We start from the raw sequence: 17,529 nt of genomic DNA on the forward strand, positions 1-17,529 counted from the left end.
GTGATGCTTGGTTTGGGAACAAAAGCTCTCCCTCCAAAACTAATCACTCTAAAAAACTGCCTTCTGCGTTAGACAAGGATAGGCGACGATGGATGCACGCACACACACACACAGTAGAGAACAAAGCCCTATAACAGACTCTTTTTTTTTTTTTGCAAACACAGTCATTGAAATGCAGGTTCATGAGTATGTTCTATCTTTTATCTGGCATGTTGCACAGTTGGTTGCAGTCAGAAGTAAAATGTATTCTTTTTATAACTGTTTCAGTCAATTGTGACAAAACAAATTGCAGGAAGTGGCAGAAGCATCGGTTGTGCATTTGTGTCTGTTTTTTAGAAATGCCTTGTTTTGGAGCTACATTACAGTTGATTTGTTTTCTTGACATTATTTATATATTTTTTTTCAGTATTAATTCTAACCTTAGGTCATCTGGCCGTTGAGTTCAGAAGAGTTTTTGAACATGTAATCACAGGAGCCTTAATTTACATGTCTTTGTGTGTGATCAAGAATTTTAATTCAGATTTTTGTAGCCACATGTTAGCAAATGTTGTTTGTTCCTCCAACAGAAAAAAATGTGACAGTGTTAGTTAACATACTACATTTAGTAGCTGTTCATTGATGGCCCTTGACAAAATAAATGTTTTTTGGCAGCTGAATCTACCAAAAAGTGTTCAGTACATTGTTTTAAGGGGATTATTTTAGTTTTTACAATGTGTCTAAAGATTATGTGTTAATTTAAGTTTTAAACAAGTTCCATTATGTTTTACACTTAAGGTATAATTATTGTATTCTTAATAAAAATGTTAGCGTATAGCACTCAAAATAATTAAGTTAGTGAAAGTACTGCACACTTAATATAAACAAGTTCCTCCAACTTATAAATCACAAGCTTACATTACTTAATTTTTGTAAGGCAACGAGTTTCCATAATTTTATTAAGTAAACTCAACTTATTAAATCTTACAGTGTACTACCTGGATATAAACAAGCGCAGTGAACGTTTAGCATCTCGTAGGAGCAGCACAGTTTAGCAGTATTTAAATAAAAAAATTGAGATAAAGTTCAATGTAAGCTGAGTCAGGTTAAACTGGTATATCGTACAGAGCGATGTGTGACCACATTTAGCATGAGCATGTGGATGTTAACCTGCAGGGAGAGCTGGGGAAGGCTGGGGGTGCTATCGCTGCTAACGCTAGCAACATTAAGTAAACAAAATATATAATTTAGCTGAAGACAATGTTGAATAAATTGTGTTCAAGTTTGATTGTTCTCAGAGTCTCTTCTTGCTAGTCTGTTCTGGAAAACACAATTATTTTGTTTTGGGTTTTTTTGTCTAATCTTTTGGTACTTGCAGGTGATTTAATGCAACATACAGTTGCAAGAAAAAGTATGTGAACCCTTTGGAATTTCCTAGTCTTCTGCATAAATTGGTCATAAAATGTGTTCTGATCTTCATCTAAGTCACAACAATAGACAAACACAGTCTGCTTAAACTAATACCACAAAAACAATTATATGTTTTCATCTTTCTGTTGAACACAACATGTAAACATTCACAGTGCAGGGTGGAAAAAGTATGTGAATCCTTTGATTTAATAACTTGTTGACCCTCCTTGGCAGCAATAACCTCAACCAAACGTTTCCTGTAGTTGCAGATCAGACCTGCACAACGGTCAGGAGGAATTTTGGACCATTCCTCTTTACAAAACTTTTTCAGTTCAGCAATATTCTTGAGATGTCTGGTGTGAATCGCTGTCTTGAGGTCATGCCACAGCATCTCTATCGGGTTGAGGTCAGGACTCTTACTGGGCCACTCCAGAAGCTGTATTTTCTTCTGTTGAAGCCATTCTGTTGTTGATTTACTTCTGTGCTTTGGGGTCGTTGTCCTGTTGCATCACCCATCTTCTGTTGAGCTTCAATTGGTGGACAGATGGTCTTAAGTTTTCCTGCAAAATGTCTTGATAAACTTGGGAATTCACTTTTCCGTCGATGATACCAATCTGTCCAGGCCCTGATGCAGCAAAGCAGCCCCAAACCATGATGCCCCCTCCACCATACTTCACAGTTCGGATGAGGTTTTGATGTTCGTGTGCTGTGCCTTTTTTCCTTCCAAACAACTCAACTTTGGTTTCATCTGTCCACAGGATGTTTTGCCAGTAGTGCTGTGGAACATCCAGGTGTTCTTTTGCAAACTTCAAACGTGCAGCAATGTTTTTTTTAGACAGCAGTAGCTTTCTCCGTGGTGTCCGCCCATGAACTCCATTCTTGTTAACTGTTTTACATATCGTAGATTCATCAACAGAGATGTTAGAATGTGCCAGAGAAGTCTGCAGCTGACACTCTAGGATTCTTCTTCACCTCATTGAGCATTCTGCGCTGTGCTCTTGCAGTCATCTTTACAGGACGGCAACTTCTTGGGAGAGTAGCAACAGTGCTGAACTTTCTCCATCTATAGACAATTTGTCTTACCGTGGACTGATGAACATCAAGGCTTTTAGAGAGTCTTTTGTAACCCTTTCCAGCTTTATGCAAGTCAACAATTCTTAATCGTAGGTCTTCTGAGAGCCCTTTTGTGCTTTGGGTTCACATCAGGCAATGCTTCTTGAGAGTAGCAAACTCAAAACTGGAGTGTGTTTTTTATAGGGCAGGGCAGCTTTAACCAACACCTCCAGTCTCGTCTCATTGATTGGACTCCAGGTTGTCTGACTCCTGACTCCAATTAGCTCTTGGAGAAGTCATTAGCCTAGGGATTCACATACTTTTTCCACCCTGCACTGTGAATGTTTACATGTTGTGTTCAACAAAAACATGAAAACAAATAATTGTTTGTGTGGTATTAGTTTAAGCAGACTGTATTTATCTATTGTTGAGACTTAGATGAAGATCTAAGTCTTATATTTTTCAGAACACATTTTATGATTTTATTTTATTTAATCAGAAAACTAAGAAATTCCAAAGGGTTCACATACTTTTTCTTGCCATTGTATGTGACATCGACATCCTATATGACTGGGGCACTGGTGGTGCAGTGGTTAGTGCACACGTCTCATATATGGAGGTTATGGTCCTCAAAGCAGGTTGGAATCCAGCCTGTGGCTCCTTTTCCTGCATGTTGATCCCCACTCTCTCTCTCCCTGATTTATGTCTCTATCCACTGCCCTATCTCTACAATAAAGGCACAAAAGCTCAAAAATAAACCTTAAAAAAAAAAAAGAAGAACATCCTATATGACTAATAATGCTGCACATTATGGTTATTCAACAGCCGTGTATATATGAGTCTATCGTTGGGGGAGGGGGGAATGAAAAAGGTCCATCCTTGCTATCTAGGGACCTAAATTAAGCTGAAAGGAACCAGTTGTGTTCTTCAGATATGTTCTGGGTATCCAAAACAAAACAATATGAGTGCTGAAAGGCATGACAGAAACATCCTCGCACCAAAGACGACTTCAAGGAGCTGTTTCTAGGCGCTGGTTTGACTCGGTTGGCCTCGCTTCTGTTCTCTACCGTTTCAAATCCCTACATATCTTAATAATGTTCCTCCAAATCCCCTTATTCAATTATGGCTGCCTCTAATACATGTGTCAACATGTTCCATTAGTCCATCCTCCTATCCCAAAGAGATTAGCTCTCCCTTCTTTCTTTTTATTTACTAAATGCAGAAATATCATTTCCCCAGGACAGAGGGGAGAGGAGCTGTGAAGGAGAGAGAGAGTGATTATTTTCCTTCATTACATTTCATTCTAGTCAGCCAGCCAGAGCTTCCCTTTCTCTCCCCCCCTCCTCCTCCCTCTGAAAAGACTATTAAATATGCACCCGAAAATTTACTTATTCAGCTTTCAATTCTGCTGCGTTCTACATTTTAATGCTTGCAGAACATTAGAGAGAGTGTGCTTTCCACGGCGTGAGTTTAACTCTTGTTTCTCTGAAGTCGTCGCCTGAAATTCTTTTTTCTTTTTTTTTTTTAAAATCACAGAGCATTCATGAGCTTTATGCAATCGAACAATGCCAACACTGTGGAAATAAGATAGGAAGTAAGGCTGCTTCATCTCTATAAGTGCGGATGACTGCATGTGTGTCATAGAACGGGCTGATTAATTCTATGAGTGTGTGATCCCTTTGAAGTTCCTCGTGGTAATTGTTGGGGAGTTTCTGGTTCCCTCGAGGGGTTTTATAGAAGGTTCTGTATTGTTGAAGTGAGTAGGAGAGTATAGAGACAATGTGTAGGCAGTGACTAGATTAGACATTACAGTACATGCATGCTGCTGCAGATTGTTCCCTGTGCCCATGATGTCAGTCGTGCAGAGACAGAGCGGCAGAAAGGAAGGGCTCACAGGTCATTATCATTCTACTCCTGTTACACTCATCTCCTGATGGGCTTCATCTCTCACCCCCCCCCCCCCCCCTCTCTCCCTTCCTTCCCTGTCCCCTTCTCTATTTCCACATATCCCTGTCTTTATCTGTTTCCCCTCGCCGCCTGATTCTGTGTCTCTTGGGAGTAGATGGGGACACGGGGACGGAAATGTCCAGAAACAGAGCGATAGATAGAAAGAGGAAGATGAAGCGCACAAGATGGAAACAGACAGAAACGTCAGAGCGGTGCAGGGAGGAGGAGAAAAGGGAACAGAAGGGTTACACTCATGTTGGATTCCAAAGGCTTTTGCGATCATTGGCCTATTTTGATTTGAATGTGACAGCGCTACACCTGGAGTCAGCCAATACGCAGTGAGACACTGTTAAGGTGGGTTCAGACCAAAGGGGATCAAAGTGTTTGCCCCACATTTCTCTTGTGGGTTTCTGTGTGTTCAAATCAGAAGCAGAGCGAAAATCTGTCTCACCAGACATACTGGAAACCTAACAAACCATCATATTTTGGTTCAATACATCCCTCCGAGGAGTTTTCTCTGAAGGAATGTGTATCAGTCGCTGCTGAGGAGCAAAATGTTCGTCCCTTTTTAGTGAGTCTTAGTTTCACTTTTAATAATAGGTCACACAGTCTGCACTCCTGTTTGCTACAGTGGTACCATTTTGTGGAAAGTTTTATGAACTAACATTATGATGCAGATTCTGTGAGAGAAATAAAAATGAATGCAAAATGACAAGGAAGCAACTTAAAAAAAACGTGTTTACTCCAAATACATAATTTATGATGCACCTTAGTAGGTAAGGGGAATCTAAACGCTGATTGGCTTTTGTGACAGCGTAGAGCAAGATTGGTTGCTCAGTCGAAAGAATTTAACTCAGTCAAAGACCAAAAGATCTGAACTTTGTGTCCTGTCACGTCATTCCCGATATAGGCTCAAATTAGCATCTTGCCATTGATTTCGAAGTAATTTTGTCACTTCAAAAAAATGAATTTGCTCTAGGTCTGAACATGTCTATATGTTGCTAACAAAGGTTGTCAAAATGCTTTCCATGAGTTTGATTCTTTATGATATCACGTTTGTAACGATACAGTAACTGTTTTTTTTAAAATCACATTTAGTATCAAAATGTATCGAAGCATTAAAAGCCGAGCCTTTCTGCAATTTAGACCGTGAGATGAACTTTTCTTACAATTGAGGCTAATTAAAAACAATGAAATACCCAATATGTGGTGCCTAGGAATCCCATTTTTTTTATCAAACAGGTATCAATACTATTTGCTTTAGCTCGTATTTTATCTAAAGGTCAAAGTTCAAATATCATGAAAACCCTACTGCTCTCATATTGTGTCTCATTATTCTCTAATTGCTCGCTCTCCCTTAAGTTCTTTACCGATGTATTTTTCCTGTGATCCATTTTACTCCCTATGCAAATGCAAACAACCTTACCCTCCTTTACTTTCATCCTCCTCCCTCAGTACTCCCTCCATTCTCTGCTCCTCCATCCTCCCTCCTTTCATTACATTTGCTCCGTCTCCCTCTCCTGCTCCCGGTGACCTTAATTACAACATGTAAAAACCTGACCTGGATCCAATTTCCAGTCTCTGACCACACAGCTCCAAGATTAATACCCCATGAGCCAAATTCAATTAAGCTCCCTTCTAAATAAGGACTACAAATGTTTTTTTAAAAAGGGGGATAGAACAATAGGGTCACACCACTGAATCTTGGGTAGAAAAGCACCGGGGTTAAGGTTCAGACAATTAAAGAAAAAGGGGAGCGAGGGCCTCAGTGAACAATGGCTGTGAACAATGGCTGATTTCAGTCTACTGCACCGAGCCTCAGCCTGTGTCGCCCCATACTAACTCGAGCCATCAATAGGATCAAATTTAGATATGTTTGGTTTCCTTGGTAACACTGACTCATTGCCTCAAGTATCCTCTTTTTAGAAATATATAGTTGTTGTTTTTGATTGGGGGGGGCGTATACAGGTTTAATAAGGTTTTTTTTAAAGATTTATTTATAGGGCTTTTTGTGCCTTTAAGATGGGACAGTGGATCGAGTCAGAAATCAGGGAGAGAGAGTGGGGAATGACATGCGGAAAAGGATTCACAGGTTGGATTTGAACCTGGGCCGCCCGCTTTGAGGACTACAATTTAGTAAGGTTTAATAAGGTTTATCCAATATGTACAACGCATTCCCAAGATTAAAATACTAATTTGTAATTATATACAATATTAGATATACAAGAGTAAATTGCTGAATTGCTGACGTCAGGGGCAGTGATCAAGAAGTCATGTCCAGCTTCATGTCTATGTTTTCTACTTCTATGTTAAACTTTAGAATAAGGGTTGGAAGGACCTTCACTAGTTTGCAACTTCAGATGAAAGTTAGTTTTTGAACATGACTTCAGGGGTCGTTAAACTAAAGCTTAGTCAGGGTCCACACACATAATGCCTGTAGCTGTATGTTTTCCACCGATAGTGATACGGCACACAATGTGTCGTACTGCGACAATCTGTGTTTCCATAACGAATGAGTATTCATGAGTCAACCCACACTGTTTACATCCCGCTCCTAAGTACTGCCTTCAGCCACACATACTCAAGTCAAGGTGGATTGATTGAATCGGAAGGGACAGAGAGGACAATGGAGAAGTTGTCATTTCAAATTACTATATTTAACTTTCAGACGTTTGCTGCAGCTACAAACACGAGTAATTTGACATTTTTTACACTCCCACGCCTCTTTTCTGCCAATTCATCAACCACACAGGAGCATTTCTGTTTCGGATTGAGTTTTGTGATCAGCCAAGGTAGTGTGTGGTCTTCAAAAAATAAAATAAAATAAAATCTCCTGTAATGAGATCATTTGTTGTTGTGTGTTTGTGTGTGTCTGTTCTGCAGAAAAAAAAGTGGGAGTTTGCTGTGTGTGTATGATGTGACCTGTCACTTTCTCTAAGTGAGGCTGCCAATAATGAGGCGTGACTAGCCTGGGAAACACAATGCAGGCCTCCAATCAATCTCTGGGGGTGAGGGAAAGGGGGGGGGACCGGGACTGTCACACACCTCACACTCTGTCATTCGCATCACCCAAGGGACCGAGTGAAGGTCAGACAGGGTAGCCTCAGTCCAGCCCTGTCAATCAGCGTTAGATTCATGATTGTGATTACGCCATTAACAAGGATTGAGTCATACATTGTTGACCTTAAATATGGATTCTGATATTTCTATAGCTGTTTGACTAACTATCGGGCCAAGATTCAGACTTTCTATGTGTGTTATGCAGTCATTTTGCAACATCTTTAAAGGGCATCAAAGCTACATGTTCTGTTTTTTTTTCATGTATTTATTTTGGTCTTAGTTTTTTTGGAGAAGGAGAATCTGAAGCTGTGCTGATAATAACGCAGCAGCAGTGATAATGTGTAGCCACAGAGGCCCCTTATAGCCCCGGATCTCCTCATCCCCAGGCTTTTCTCTTTAAGGCGCTGAACACTGTGTGCAGCACATTCAGGCTGCTGTAGAGCTCCTTCCATTTGAGCCCGCTTGCTGTGTCAGGAGGAATCGCTGCCTATGTGAGGACTTCTGTCATCCCGGCCTAACGTCTCTGCAGCAGCCGCCGCGCAGGCTTTCAAGCAAGACATGCCAACATGCACAGGTTGATGAACAGGGCAGACTGGGTCACTGGAAAATTACACATGCTTATCCTTTGACAGGCAGAGGGAAGATAACATATTTTACTGGGAAATACATTCCCATGTCACTGTCTTCAGGGATTTTCTCTCTCCCTCGCTTTGGTCCAACCTTTGACTGAGTGACCTTAATTACCAATAATTTAAAGTGTTAATTTTACTGATCAATACATCAATGCATCTTTTGGATGGATTACTTTTCTAAGTTATTGGTTTTGGGGTGCAGTGCTTCTGTTCCACTTTTAGTGGGGTTGGTAAAGTCACCCTTGTCACATAGCTTTTGACTCCAGTTAATGCTTTGTGGTGTTTCACTTTCGTTGGGGCACAGACTCTGACCTGACACACACACATTGGAGAGAAAGTTTGAAAGTCGGCAATGGCTTCATCTGTTGCTCTACAGCACATTAAAGCTTCACAAATAGGACGGGATTAAACTGGAAATACGTGTTAGTTAGAAATACGGATTTTCACCAAAATAAACTTGATTATGATGCCTGGTTTTGCTCCTATGGAGTGTCATCAAACCTCACATTTTTTGATGTGTTGCATGAGAAAAGTCAAACCTTTCAATATGAATTATGTAATATATATATTTTTTTAAATGCTTGTTGTAATGCCTCATTAACATATTATTTTGCACCAACACCAATTTTTCAAAGATTTCAGATTAGTAGAATATTGTTTGAACAGGCAGGTTGGTTTCCTTTCACCATGAAGCCATGATCTTTGTCTAGTTTGCATAAGTATTCTGGATTTCATCGCATTTGGACTCATTTTGCATTTTTCATTTTTTTGTTTTAATGCCATTGATCCCAAAAGGAAACAGGACATCCTAACCTCTGTAAAAGCACTCAAGATTAAGGGGTAGAGGAACGATGGGGGTCTAAAGGGAGAAATTAGATGCTGCCTTAGATTACTATGGTAGACAGGAAAGAATGATTTTACTCATTAATCATCGCAATCAAGAACTTAATTTGAATTTTAAAAAGTCACGCTCAGCATTAGATCTTTTTTCTTGTCTTGTGTTTCTTGCACTTGACCAATATTGTTTTTCATTGCAACAACTGTTTTGTTTGATTCCTTTTTTTCTGCACTTTCTTCTCTCTCTTTTTTCTTGAAATCAAATATGATCTTTTTGATGTGATACTGCTCTGTTGCTCATTAAGTAGATACATACTGTGGATCCAGCTTTTTATTTGAGCATGTAAAGCCATGACTCACTAGTGAAAACTTTGAGTGTGAATATTTCTTGTACCTCTGCACATGTTAAATCCTGTTCAGCGTTGGTGTGAGAGCGTCACAGTTTGGAAAAGGTTTGAAGAGGTTTTGATCTCAGCTGATTTTAAAAGGGGGAGTGAGTGAAAACTCTGCTTTCAAATGTTTACTAAAGATAATTATATGTTTAAAGATATATCTAAAACCCTCTCAACTTTAACAAGTTTATTGGTGGTCATTTGTCAAATACTGACTCCTCAGAGCCAGCACCAAAAGTGAATTGATGTGGTTGTCAGGATCTTTAACCAACTTTAAATTAAAGAAATACATGTATTTTTGTAACGTAGTTTACTTTTTACTAAAGTTTAAAAGATGAGGACGGCTGTGATCTGCTTACCAAACACAAGACCAGGACTGGTGTTAAATAGAAATGAAATGATGCATCAATGACACAGTTCAATACACCCAATAAGAAAAATAACAAGTCTCTGTTCTTTGTGTTGAGCTCCACTGCTCTTCTCAGTGTCTTTAAATAGCTCTGCCGAACACAGCAGCCCATGGAGTCTATAAACTGGCCTCAGTGAGCTCAGACAGAGATGGCTATCTTGACCTGGACCTAGTCTATTACATTCGAGGTTAGATACAGATCAGGCAGGATATTCCCTTCATTTTGCCGCCAGTATCTCCAAGGAGATCTACATTAAAGCTGTCAACAGGCAATCTCCCAGGGCCTGGTTAATTTGATTCCCAGTATGCATCAGGCTGGCCTCTCTTAAAAGAGGAGGAGGTGGTGGCAGTAGTAACGAGAGGTTTAATTCACATAGGAACCAAATGGTCCGTAGGCTAAAGTATCAGCCATTCCAAAGCCGAGGGGCTGGAAATGGAGGAAAGTTAGAGCTATTAACTTTCATGTTATTTCTATTATAAGGAACAACAGTTTTATTTATTTAAAGGCACCTTAATTAGACTGTTAGAGTGGAAACACCTACAGGGGGGTAGAGAAACACGACTATTCTTTGGAGTTTGCCGGGCAAAGGAAATAGACTGCATCTATATTTACATGAGTTAAAGAAAGTATGTGCAACATTGTACACATAATTAAGGAATCCAGTATATCCTGTGTAAATGTCTCTCTGAGTCAAGACTGTCTACAATGAGTGTGAAGCTCGAGTCCCGCTGGCTGTGATGTTGTCTAAGTCGTGTTTACATGGATGGGACGGCCGGCTCGTCCCCTTGTGTATGAAAGCTGATTGTGAAATGTCATGTAAGTGTTTTTAGATCACGGTCATTTCATGTAAATTTACATGCAATGTGAAGCTAAGAGTGCTACCATTAGCCTGCTAGCATAACAATGCCACTCGAGACAAGGGCGACATCTACTGGATCAAAGAGACAATGAATTCATATGGACAATAATTTTGATAGTAGCAGATAAATATATCAAAGATAATAACTGAATGCTGTGAATAATAGAGAAAAACTGATGAGTAATCTTATTAAGTAAATTTCACAGATATTAAAAATATCCTGAAGTATGAACATCCCCATGGGACTGATCAATGTTCCTGTATAATACTCAGGTCTTTCTGAAACCATAAGGGCTCACTCAACAGCATGATATGTTTAGAGTTTTAAAAGCAATGTTCAAGCTCTAGAAGTTTCTATAATATTTGAGAAAAATAAAAATCTACACTAACACTCAACAAATAAATCCCAAGCTGTAAAGAGGAATCTAATTAGAATCAGAAGATCAAGGTGAGATTCAAACCTTCCAGTTTGACCGCTTTTGTGAATGTTGTGTAAAAATATTTGTGGGAATTGTTCCTTCAAGGTAAATCCCATCACTACTGGGGATGTACCACTACATTTGGTCAAGGTCAGTGGTGTATTGCCTTCAGGATAACCTTACAATAGCTCTGTTGTTTTGGTTTGTTTGTTTTTGTTGGTTTCTTTTCTTTATCCCAATAGTTCCCCAAAATAGTTATATTCTACTGCTGGAAAAACAGATCTCTTATATGGTCTAAAATCTGGATGATCTGGACGAACCAATTAAAAGTAATGCAATGAAACACAAATTTCAGTGTTTTTGTTCTGGCATCAACCTAACAGAAACAGATATATCTTTCTTTTTAAAACAAGACATTTTTACTTTTTACTTTAAAATGGAAGAAATTTAGAAATGGAAAAGATGTAAGGTGATGTTAATCCAAGATCGCCTTCAATCAATCTAACGAGCCAATGGTTAAATATAGTCTTTTGCTCTCTTAGCCTGGGAACAAACGTGTGGTGTTGGCAGTAGCATCACAGACGGGCAGATAGAGATCAGCAGAGACTGAAGCCTGGAGTTTGTCCTTCCTGCAGCTGTGAAGGACAGCCTTGGGTTTGAGAGGAGACCGACATTGATTTTCTTGGCGTGGTTATGTGACGGCTGAGGCACCTGCCTCTGATCGTTAACATTGGAAATCATTTCTATTATTGAAAACATGACTACCTTGACACACACAGACACATACATGAGTGCTCAAACACACACACACACACACACACACACACACACACACACACACACACACACACACACACACACACACACACACACACACACACACACACACATACACACACACACACACAGATTTTTAAGAATGATGCCCGGGAAGCTGAAAGGTGACTAAATCCTCTGATGAAAATTGCCTAACCCGCTAACATGTTTCACATTCCTGCCTTTCCCAAATGGGTTTATTGATTTTTTTTTTCCTTTCTAAGATGCTTTTCGGATCTGTTTAGTGGAAGAAAAACACTTAATTCTGGCTACAGGGTGATCTATATAAACAGCTGTCTAGGCACTGTTGGATGAAACCTGCATAATCAGCTACTTTACTTTGTACTCTGATAACGTGGAATCCATCCCTCAGGTTGTTTCTTCTTTCATTTTTTTTTTCTTTTGTAGCCATTATGGAAGGAGCAGGGTTTGGCCCTGGTGAGGAATATTTTAAATATAGAAAATATATTCATAAAGGTATCACTATGTTAGAGGTTATATGTTTTTCTACCTCTGACCAGAATTATATTTTAGAGCTCGACTGAAAGTCGACATGTTGAAATTCCAATCCCCCTTACATTTGTTGTTACTAGAAACAGGCAAAGATTTTTTGTTTGTTTGTTTTAATTTGTAAAGGGACCATGTACAATATTAAACTTTGCCATTCAATGCACTGAGTTAGCTAAAAGCTAGTTTACATCTGCAGTCCCTCGACCAGCAAACAGCTACAAGGCTCAAATTATGTAAAATTATGAATAACTCTTTGTCTTAATATAATCAATATAAAGAGTTGTAAAGAAGTTCAATCTCCTGTTCAGTGTTAACCTATAAAGAAACCAGCTATTGATACCAGAATACTCTTTGAACCAGGTTGTTAACATGTTCATTTCTGATGCAAAAATTGACATCTTATTATGGGGCCTATTAGGGATTCCTTTGCTTCAGCAGGCAGCCTCAAGTGGACACTTGAGGAACTGCATTAATTTTCCATTTCTATATTGGCTTCATGTGTTCACACTGAAGGTTGCCACTTGACATTGTACTTTATATAACCTCCAAAAAGAATTATACATTAGAGCTCAATGGAATTTCTTTGGCATATTTGTCATCTTGGTTTTATTATTAATTTCATTGACATGGTAGTTTTAAGGAAAATCAGACACATCAGGAAGTGATGTACATCCAATGACAAGCTCATTAAAGCAGTTCAGCTATGCGTGGCATAGACTCCATTGTTTATGTGCCACTCATTTTTCATCTCCACTTCCACAACGCCACCCCTTATCTTTATCAGAAATGTTTCTTTTTTATTTATTCAACTATTTTTCAGCCACCTTTCGAATTTTAAACCCCGTTGCTTGCATGCGAGACAAATCAAATTGGGAATACACAGTGATGTCCCAGACACGGTGGTCTAGAGCCGGGATGTCTGATGTTCAGATCAGGGCGTCTCTCAGGGGAGATGATGGAGCTGCATTGATGCTCTAATGTCAGATTTCCAATTCTTCTGGTATGTTCTATTATCTTGGTGTGTGTGTGCTCATCTAGAGGCCGGCGCAAACAGTACGTCCAGTTTGAGATGGACTACAGACAGGGATCAGAGTTAAATGGCAGCAGGTTGTGGAGGGATTGTCTATGGAGGCAGAGGGGAGGCTGCATAGAGATGAAGGGATTATGGGTATGATTCATCCGTTGGTAGCAGAGAATGTCTGGGGACAATGACATATAGACTGCCTTTTTGTTGGACCATATAGAAGCAACGACCTGGTTAACAGCTTGCTCGATGATTCAGTGGTTAAAAAGAGAGTTTTGTGTTTGGAGAGAAAACATTTTACACAAGTACAGAATGGACTTTTAAAAAGGTTTGCTCATGCGGGCAATGAGCTATCAATTTTAAATCAGAAACTTTCTTAATAAAATAAACTTACTGTACATCAATGATGTAAAGTTCATCTCTCAGGTGCCACTGCCTCTCTAACAGTACAACTGAAAGCATGAACTTCATTAAAGGATGGAGCTGATTTATACTTTAGCTATAAATCATTCGACTCTACAACTGACTTTGATTCTGCTGCAGCGTTCATCTCCTCACTTTACAGCCTTAATTGAGGCCTTATCTCAGTTTGACCTCCAACAAGAATTAAAAAAAAGATCACAAATGCTGTAATGATGAAATATTAACTCTCCTCTAAATGTTTCCTCTAATTTTCTGGGAGCAAAAATCCATGAAATGGACGCTGAGATCTGAAGGTTTTTTTTGTTTAATGCTTGTTCTTAAACCATGTATGTGGAAAGGTTACAGATGGCAGAATTGGGATCTATAGTAGTCAGAAAGCTTCTACTTTCTGAATTTGCTTTTTCCTGAAGTCCTGCACGTCTGAAAATGACCGACAGCTTGAGATTAACCATTTGAACAGAGTGAAGACGAGGGTGTAGGATGGTGGAAGACAGGAAGCTCTCATCACACCAGTAAAGGTCAGAACATTCATGGCTGCTGCATTTTGTTCATTTCCTTTCTTTCTTGTGAACTTTCCCCTAACAGCTTTTTTTTTTCTTCCTTTGGACAGCCCTCACTGGGAGGCCAGAAGCAAAGAAATGTCAGAGAATGAGGAGAACATAACCTTGAGGGCTGGTAAATAGTCAGACTGGTGCTTTGCTGTGTAGTTAGAAATTCCTTTCAGCTGCCGGAGTACACAAAATGACATCTTACTTTCACATGGAGACCTTTAGCTTCGGATTTAACACCTTTAAAAAAATATCTAAGTAAATGCAGAAAAAGTCAGAAGATGTGAATAAAGTTTGAGAGATAGATAGAAGTGTTGTGTTTAACAGCTGTGGTGTAAGATGTGCACAGAATAGCATCACAGTTATCATCCAGTGTTCATAGCATCTTGAAAACAACACATAGTCACATTCAAAAAAAAGAAGTCTAGTACATTTAATTAAGATCTGTAGCCCTTCAATTTATCTGAGTGCCAAACAATGGGAATGTCAGCAGAGTGGTGATGAGAAACTCTGCACATTCTGAAACACTTTGACCTTGAAGTGTTAGTGAATGGAAGTCTGGACACAGTTTGATTTGGTTATTTTTGACCAGCAAACACATTTCCAATAGAATCAGCACTTTTTCTGTTGTTTCAAACCCAAGCAGAAGGGATAGCAGAAAAGTGTTACCTTCAGCCCCTGGTTCAGGTCGTCGGGGACAAAGGTGGTCAGAGGTGAAGGTCCAGGACGTGAGCCATAGGACAGGACAAGGGGTGGGACACGAATTGGTGGAGTTCACAGAGAAGCACAAAGACATGGAGGAGGGGAGAGGAGGGGGGAACGGGAGTCACAAACAAAAATAGATGAGATGTGGAGGGAGAGGAAAAAAGGAGGGAAGCAACAGGGGGGGAGATGTTGGAAAGGGTTAGAGACAAGGGAGGATTTTTGGGAGGAAATGGAGGGAAATGGCACCAAGAGAGGGCAAAAAAGCAGAGGAGGAAATCGTGAGGGAGAGCGACAGTTTCCAGGGGTCGGGGGCAGAGAGGCTGAGTCAATTCCTCTTTTTAAAAAAAAAAACAGAACCAAACCAAAAAAAGGAATGAACCCATACCTTGGTCGTTTAACGTCAGGTGCGCCAGACCTTGAAAGGGAAAAAACAGAAAAAAAGAACAGAAAGAGGAAGAAAAGAAGGTCATAAAAGGCACGGGAAGAAAAAAAGCATTGTCACAACGTTGGACTGCAGTTTGTGACAGACATCCTGGGGCAGACTTGGATGTCAGAGTTCAAATCAAAGGTAAAAAACGAGAAAGAGAGACACAGAGAGAGAGAGAGAGAGAGAAAGAGAGAGCGAATAGTAACAGAAAAACAAGCAAACACTTCTTGAGTGAGGTGTGGGGGGTTTAGAAAAAAAAGCATTTTCATTTGGCGCAACCCCCGAAGGCTATTGCTCTCACAAATGCTTTTTTTTCCACTGAAGTACTTATGGAACACACAGAGAACTGTTTGGCAGAAAAGGCTTGAACTGAATTCCTTGTTTTATTTTTACTATACTAGAATCATAAAAAAGCATCTGAGCTCTGCAAGGTCTCACACAGAGAGGATCAGAGATCAACCTGGAAAGACGCTACAGCTACAAATGCTTTGTGTTGCCTTTAAAAACCCAAAGCTAAAAATGATTCCAACCACAGATTCCAGTTTAAAAAAGCAGCACGACAACATCCAAAAATAAGCATTAAGCCTACTCAAGGCTTTAATGCAACCAGCTTTCAAATAGTGTGATCAATGTATTTAAAATGATCACTAAAACCTTCAACGGTTCAGGAACATCAATGACCTTCTGAGCAAGGTCACAGCATCAAACAAAACCCATTCAGACTTTGTCACAACCCATACATGCAAAAACTCCATATATATCCAGCAAGCGGTGTGAAATGTACAACCCAGACTTTTAAAGATATTTGTGACATAATATGAGGAAGTTGAAAACTTCCTCTGGCTCTGAAAACGCAACAACATACATTGGATCGCTGCATACTCATATTCACATACACTGCCATTAGAAGATGAAAAAAAGCAAATGTTAACAGGAGTAAAAATCTTTCTATACAGCTGTTAGTAATATTTGTCACACTTTGATGTAAAGATGTGCCGATCTGATCCTGGTACCGGATATCAGTCCGATACTGATCCAAATGGCTTAATCAGGTTTTGGGACAATGGGCCAATCCAAGAGTTCAATCCATGAGGCTGATCTATTCTGTGTTTACAGTAAGCACGTCGTCACCGCCATCAGTGCACTGGTAGGCCCGTACATTCTGCAAGGCGGAGCAAGCATAGCATGGAGGGTGCTAACAACAAAGGCTAAGCAGTTTGGATGTATCCATGCTCGTTATGTCAACAACTCTTATGACTACTTGCACGTTCCGCAAAGTTAATGCTTTGGAGTGGTGATGGAATAACAAGTTTAACCAAATTAAAAAAGGCAGATGTAATAAAGAAAAGTGTGTTGGCTGCATTGCAAAGACGTGAAAAACGTCCAAGCGATGGTTTGTAAGTGACAAATCATTTGGAACCGCGATGCATGAGAACACTGAACAGCTGAGTTTATGGATGTGAAAGCTACAAGCATCACCGCAGAAACCTGGAGCAATGATGTAACAGCACTGCGCAGAGTGTATGACTTGACTTTGACTACCATCATGACAGTTCATGAAAGTGCGACATTTTGAGAGACAAAGCTACATAGCAAGTTGGAAAAGCAATGGATATGATGGGAGTGCACAGCTTTGAGAAAACAATGCAGCTCAACGAGGGCTTCACTGAGACAGCGGAGGGTGAGTGACAGATATGTATTTATTTATAAAAATGTCTTTTACAAAGTTTGGAAAACCTGCCTCATCATCACAGTGACTAATATAGGTAATTAATGTTTCACTGGTATCAGATGGGATCAGTATCAACAGATACACAAAGACATATCGGATCAGTATCGGAGCCCAAGAAGTTAGATCAGAAAATCAAAACTTTGATTTCCCAATGATGCATAACTTGCTTGGGAAGCATGACATATATTAGAGCAGATATTCCCTTAAATGTTAATGAGAGTCCAAGCCTACTTTTGTATATTATATGTACATCTTAAAGATAAAGATGCTTTACTGCCAATTTCCACCCATGTGCATGCCGCAGTCCGTCAGTGCTGCGCTTGTGCCGCTGTTCACTGCCACTAAAGTC

At 39.7% G+C, this 17,529-nt stretch overlaps 1 protein-coding gene across 6 annotated transcripts in view; it reads right to left on the bottom strand.

The window, feature by feature from the left end:
• The window catches only part of nrxn2b (neurexin 2b), a 784,571-nt gene that overhangs the window by 577,621 nt on the left and 189,421 nt on the right, over positions 1–17,529 (bottom strand). For 5 of the 6 annotated variants that reach the window (XM_065950814.1, XM_065950813.1, XM_065950811.1 and 2 more), the window contains exon 4: positions 15,407–15,436. The exons of the other annotated variant lie outside the window; for it this stretch is intronic. In XM_065950814.1, coding sequence (XP_065806886.1) covers positions 15,407–15,436 — 30 coding nt within the window. The remainder of the gene's footprint in view (positions 1–15,406; positions 15,437–17,529) is intronic. 6 annotated transcript variants of the gene reach the window in all.

This window comes from Labrus bergylta, chromosome 22, assembly GCF_963930695.1.
Source record: "Labrus bergylta chromosome 22, fLabBer1.1, whole genome shotgun sequence".
Classification (NCBI taxonomy): Eukaryota; Metazoa; Chordata; class Actinopteri; order Labriformes; family Labridae; genus Labrus; species Labrus bergylta.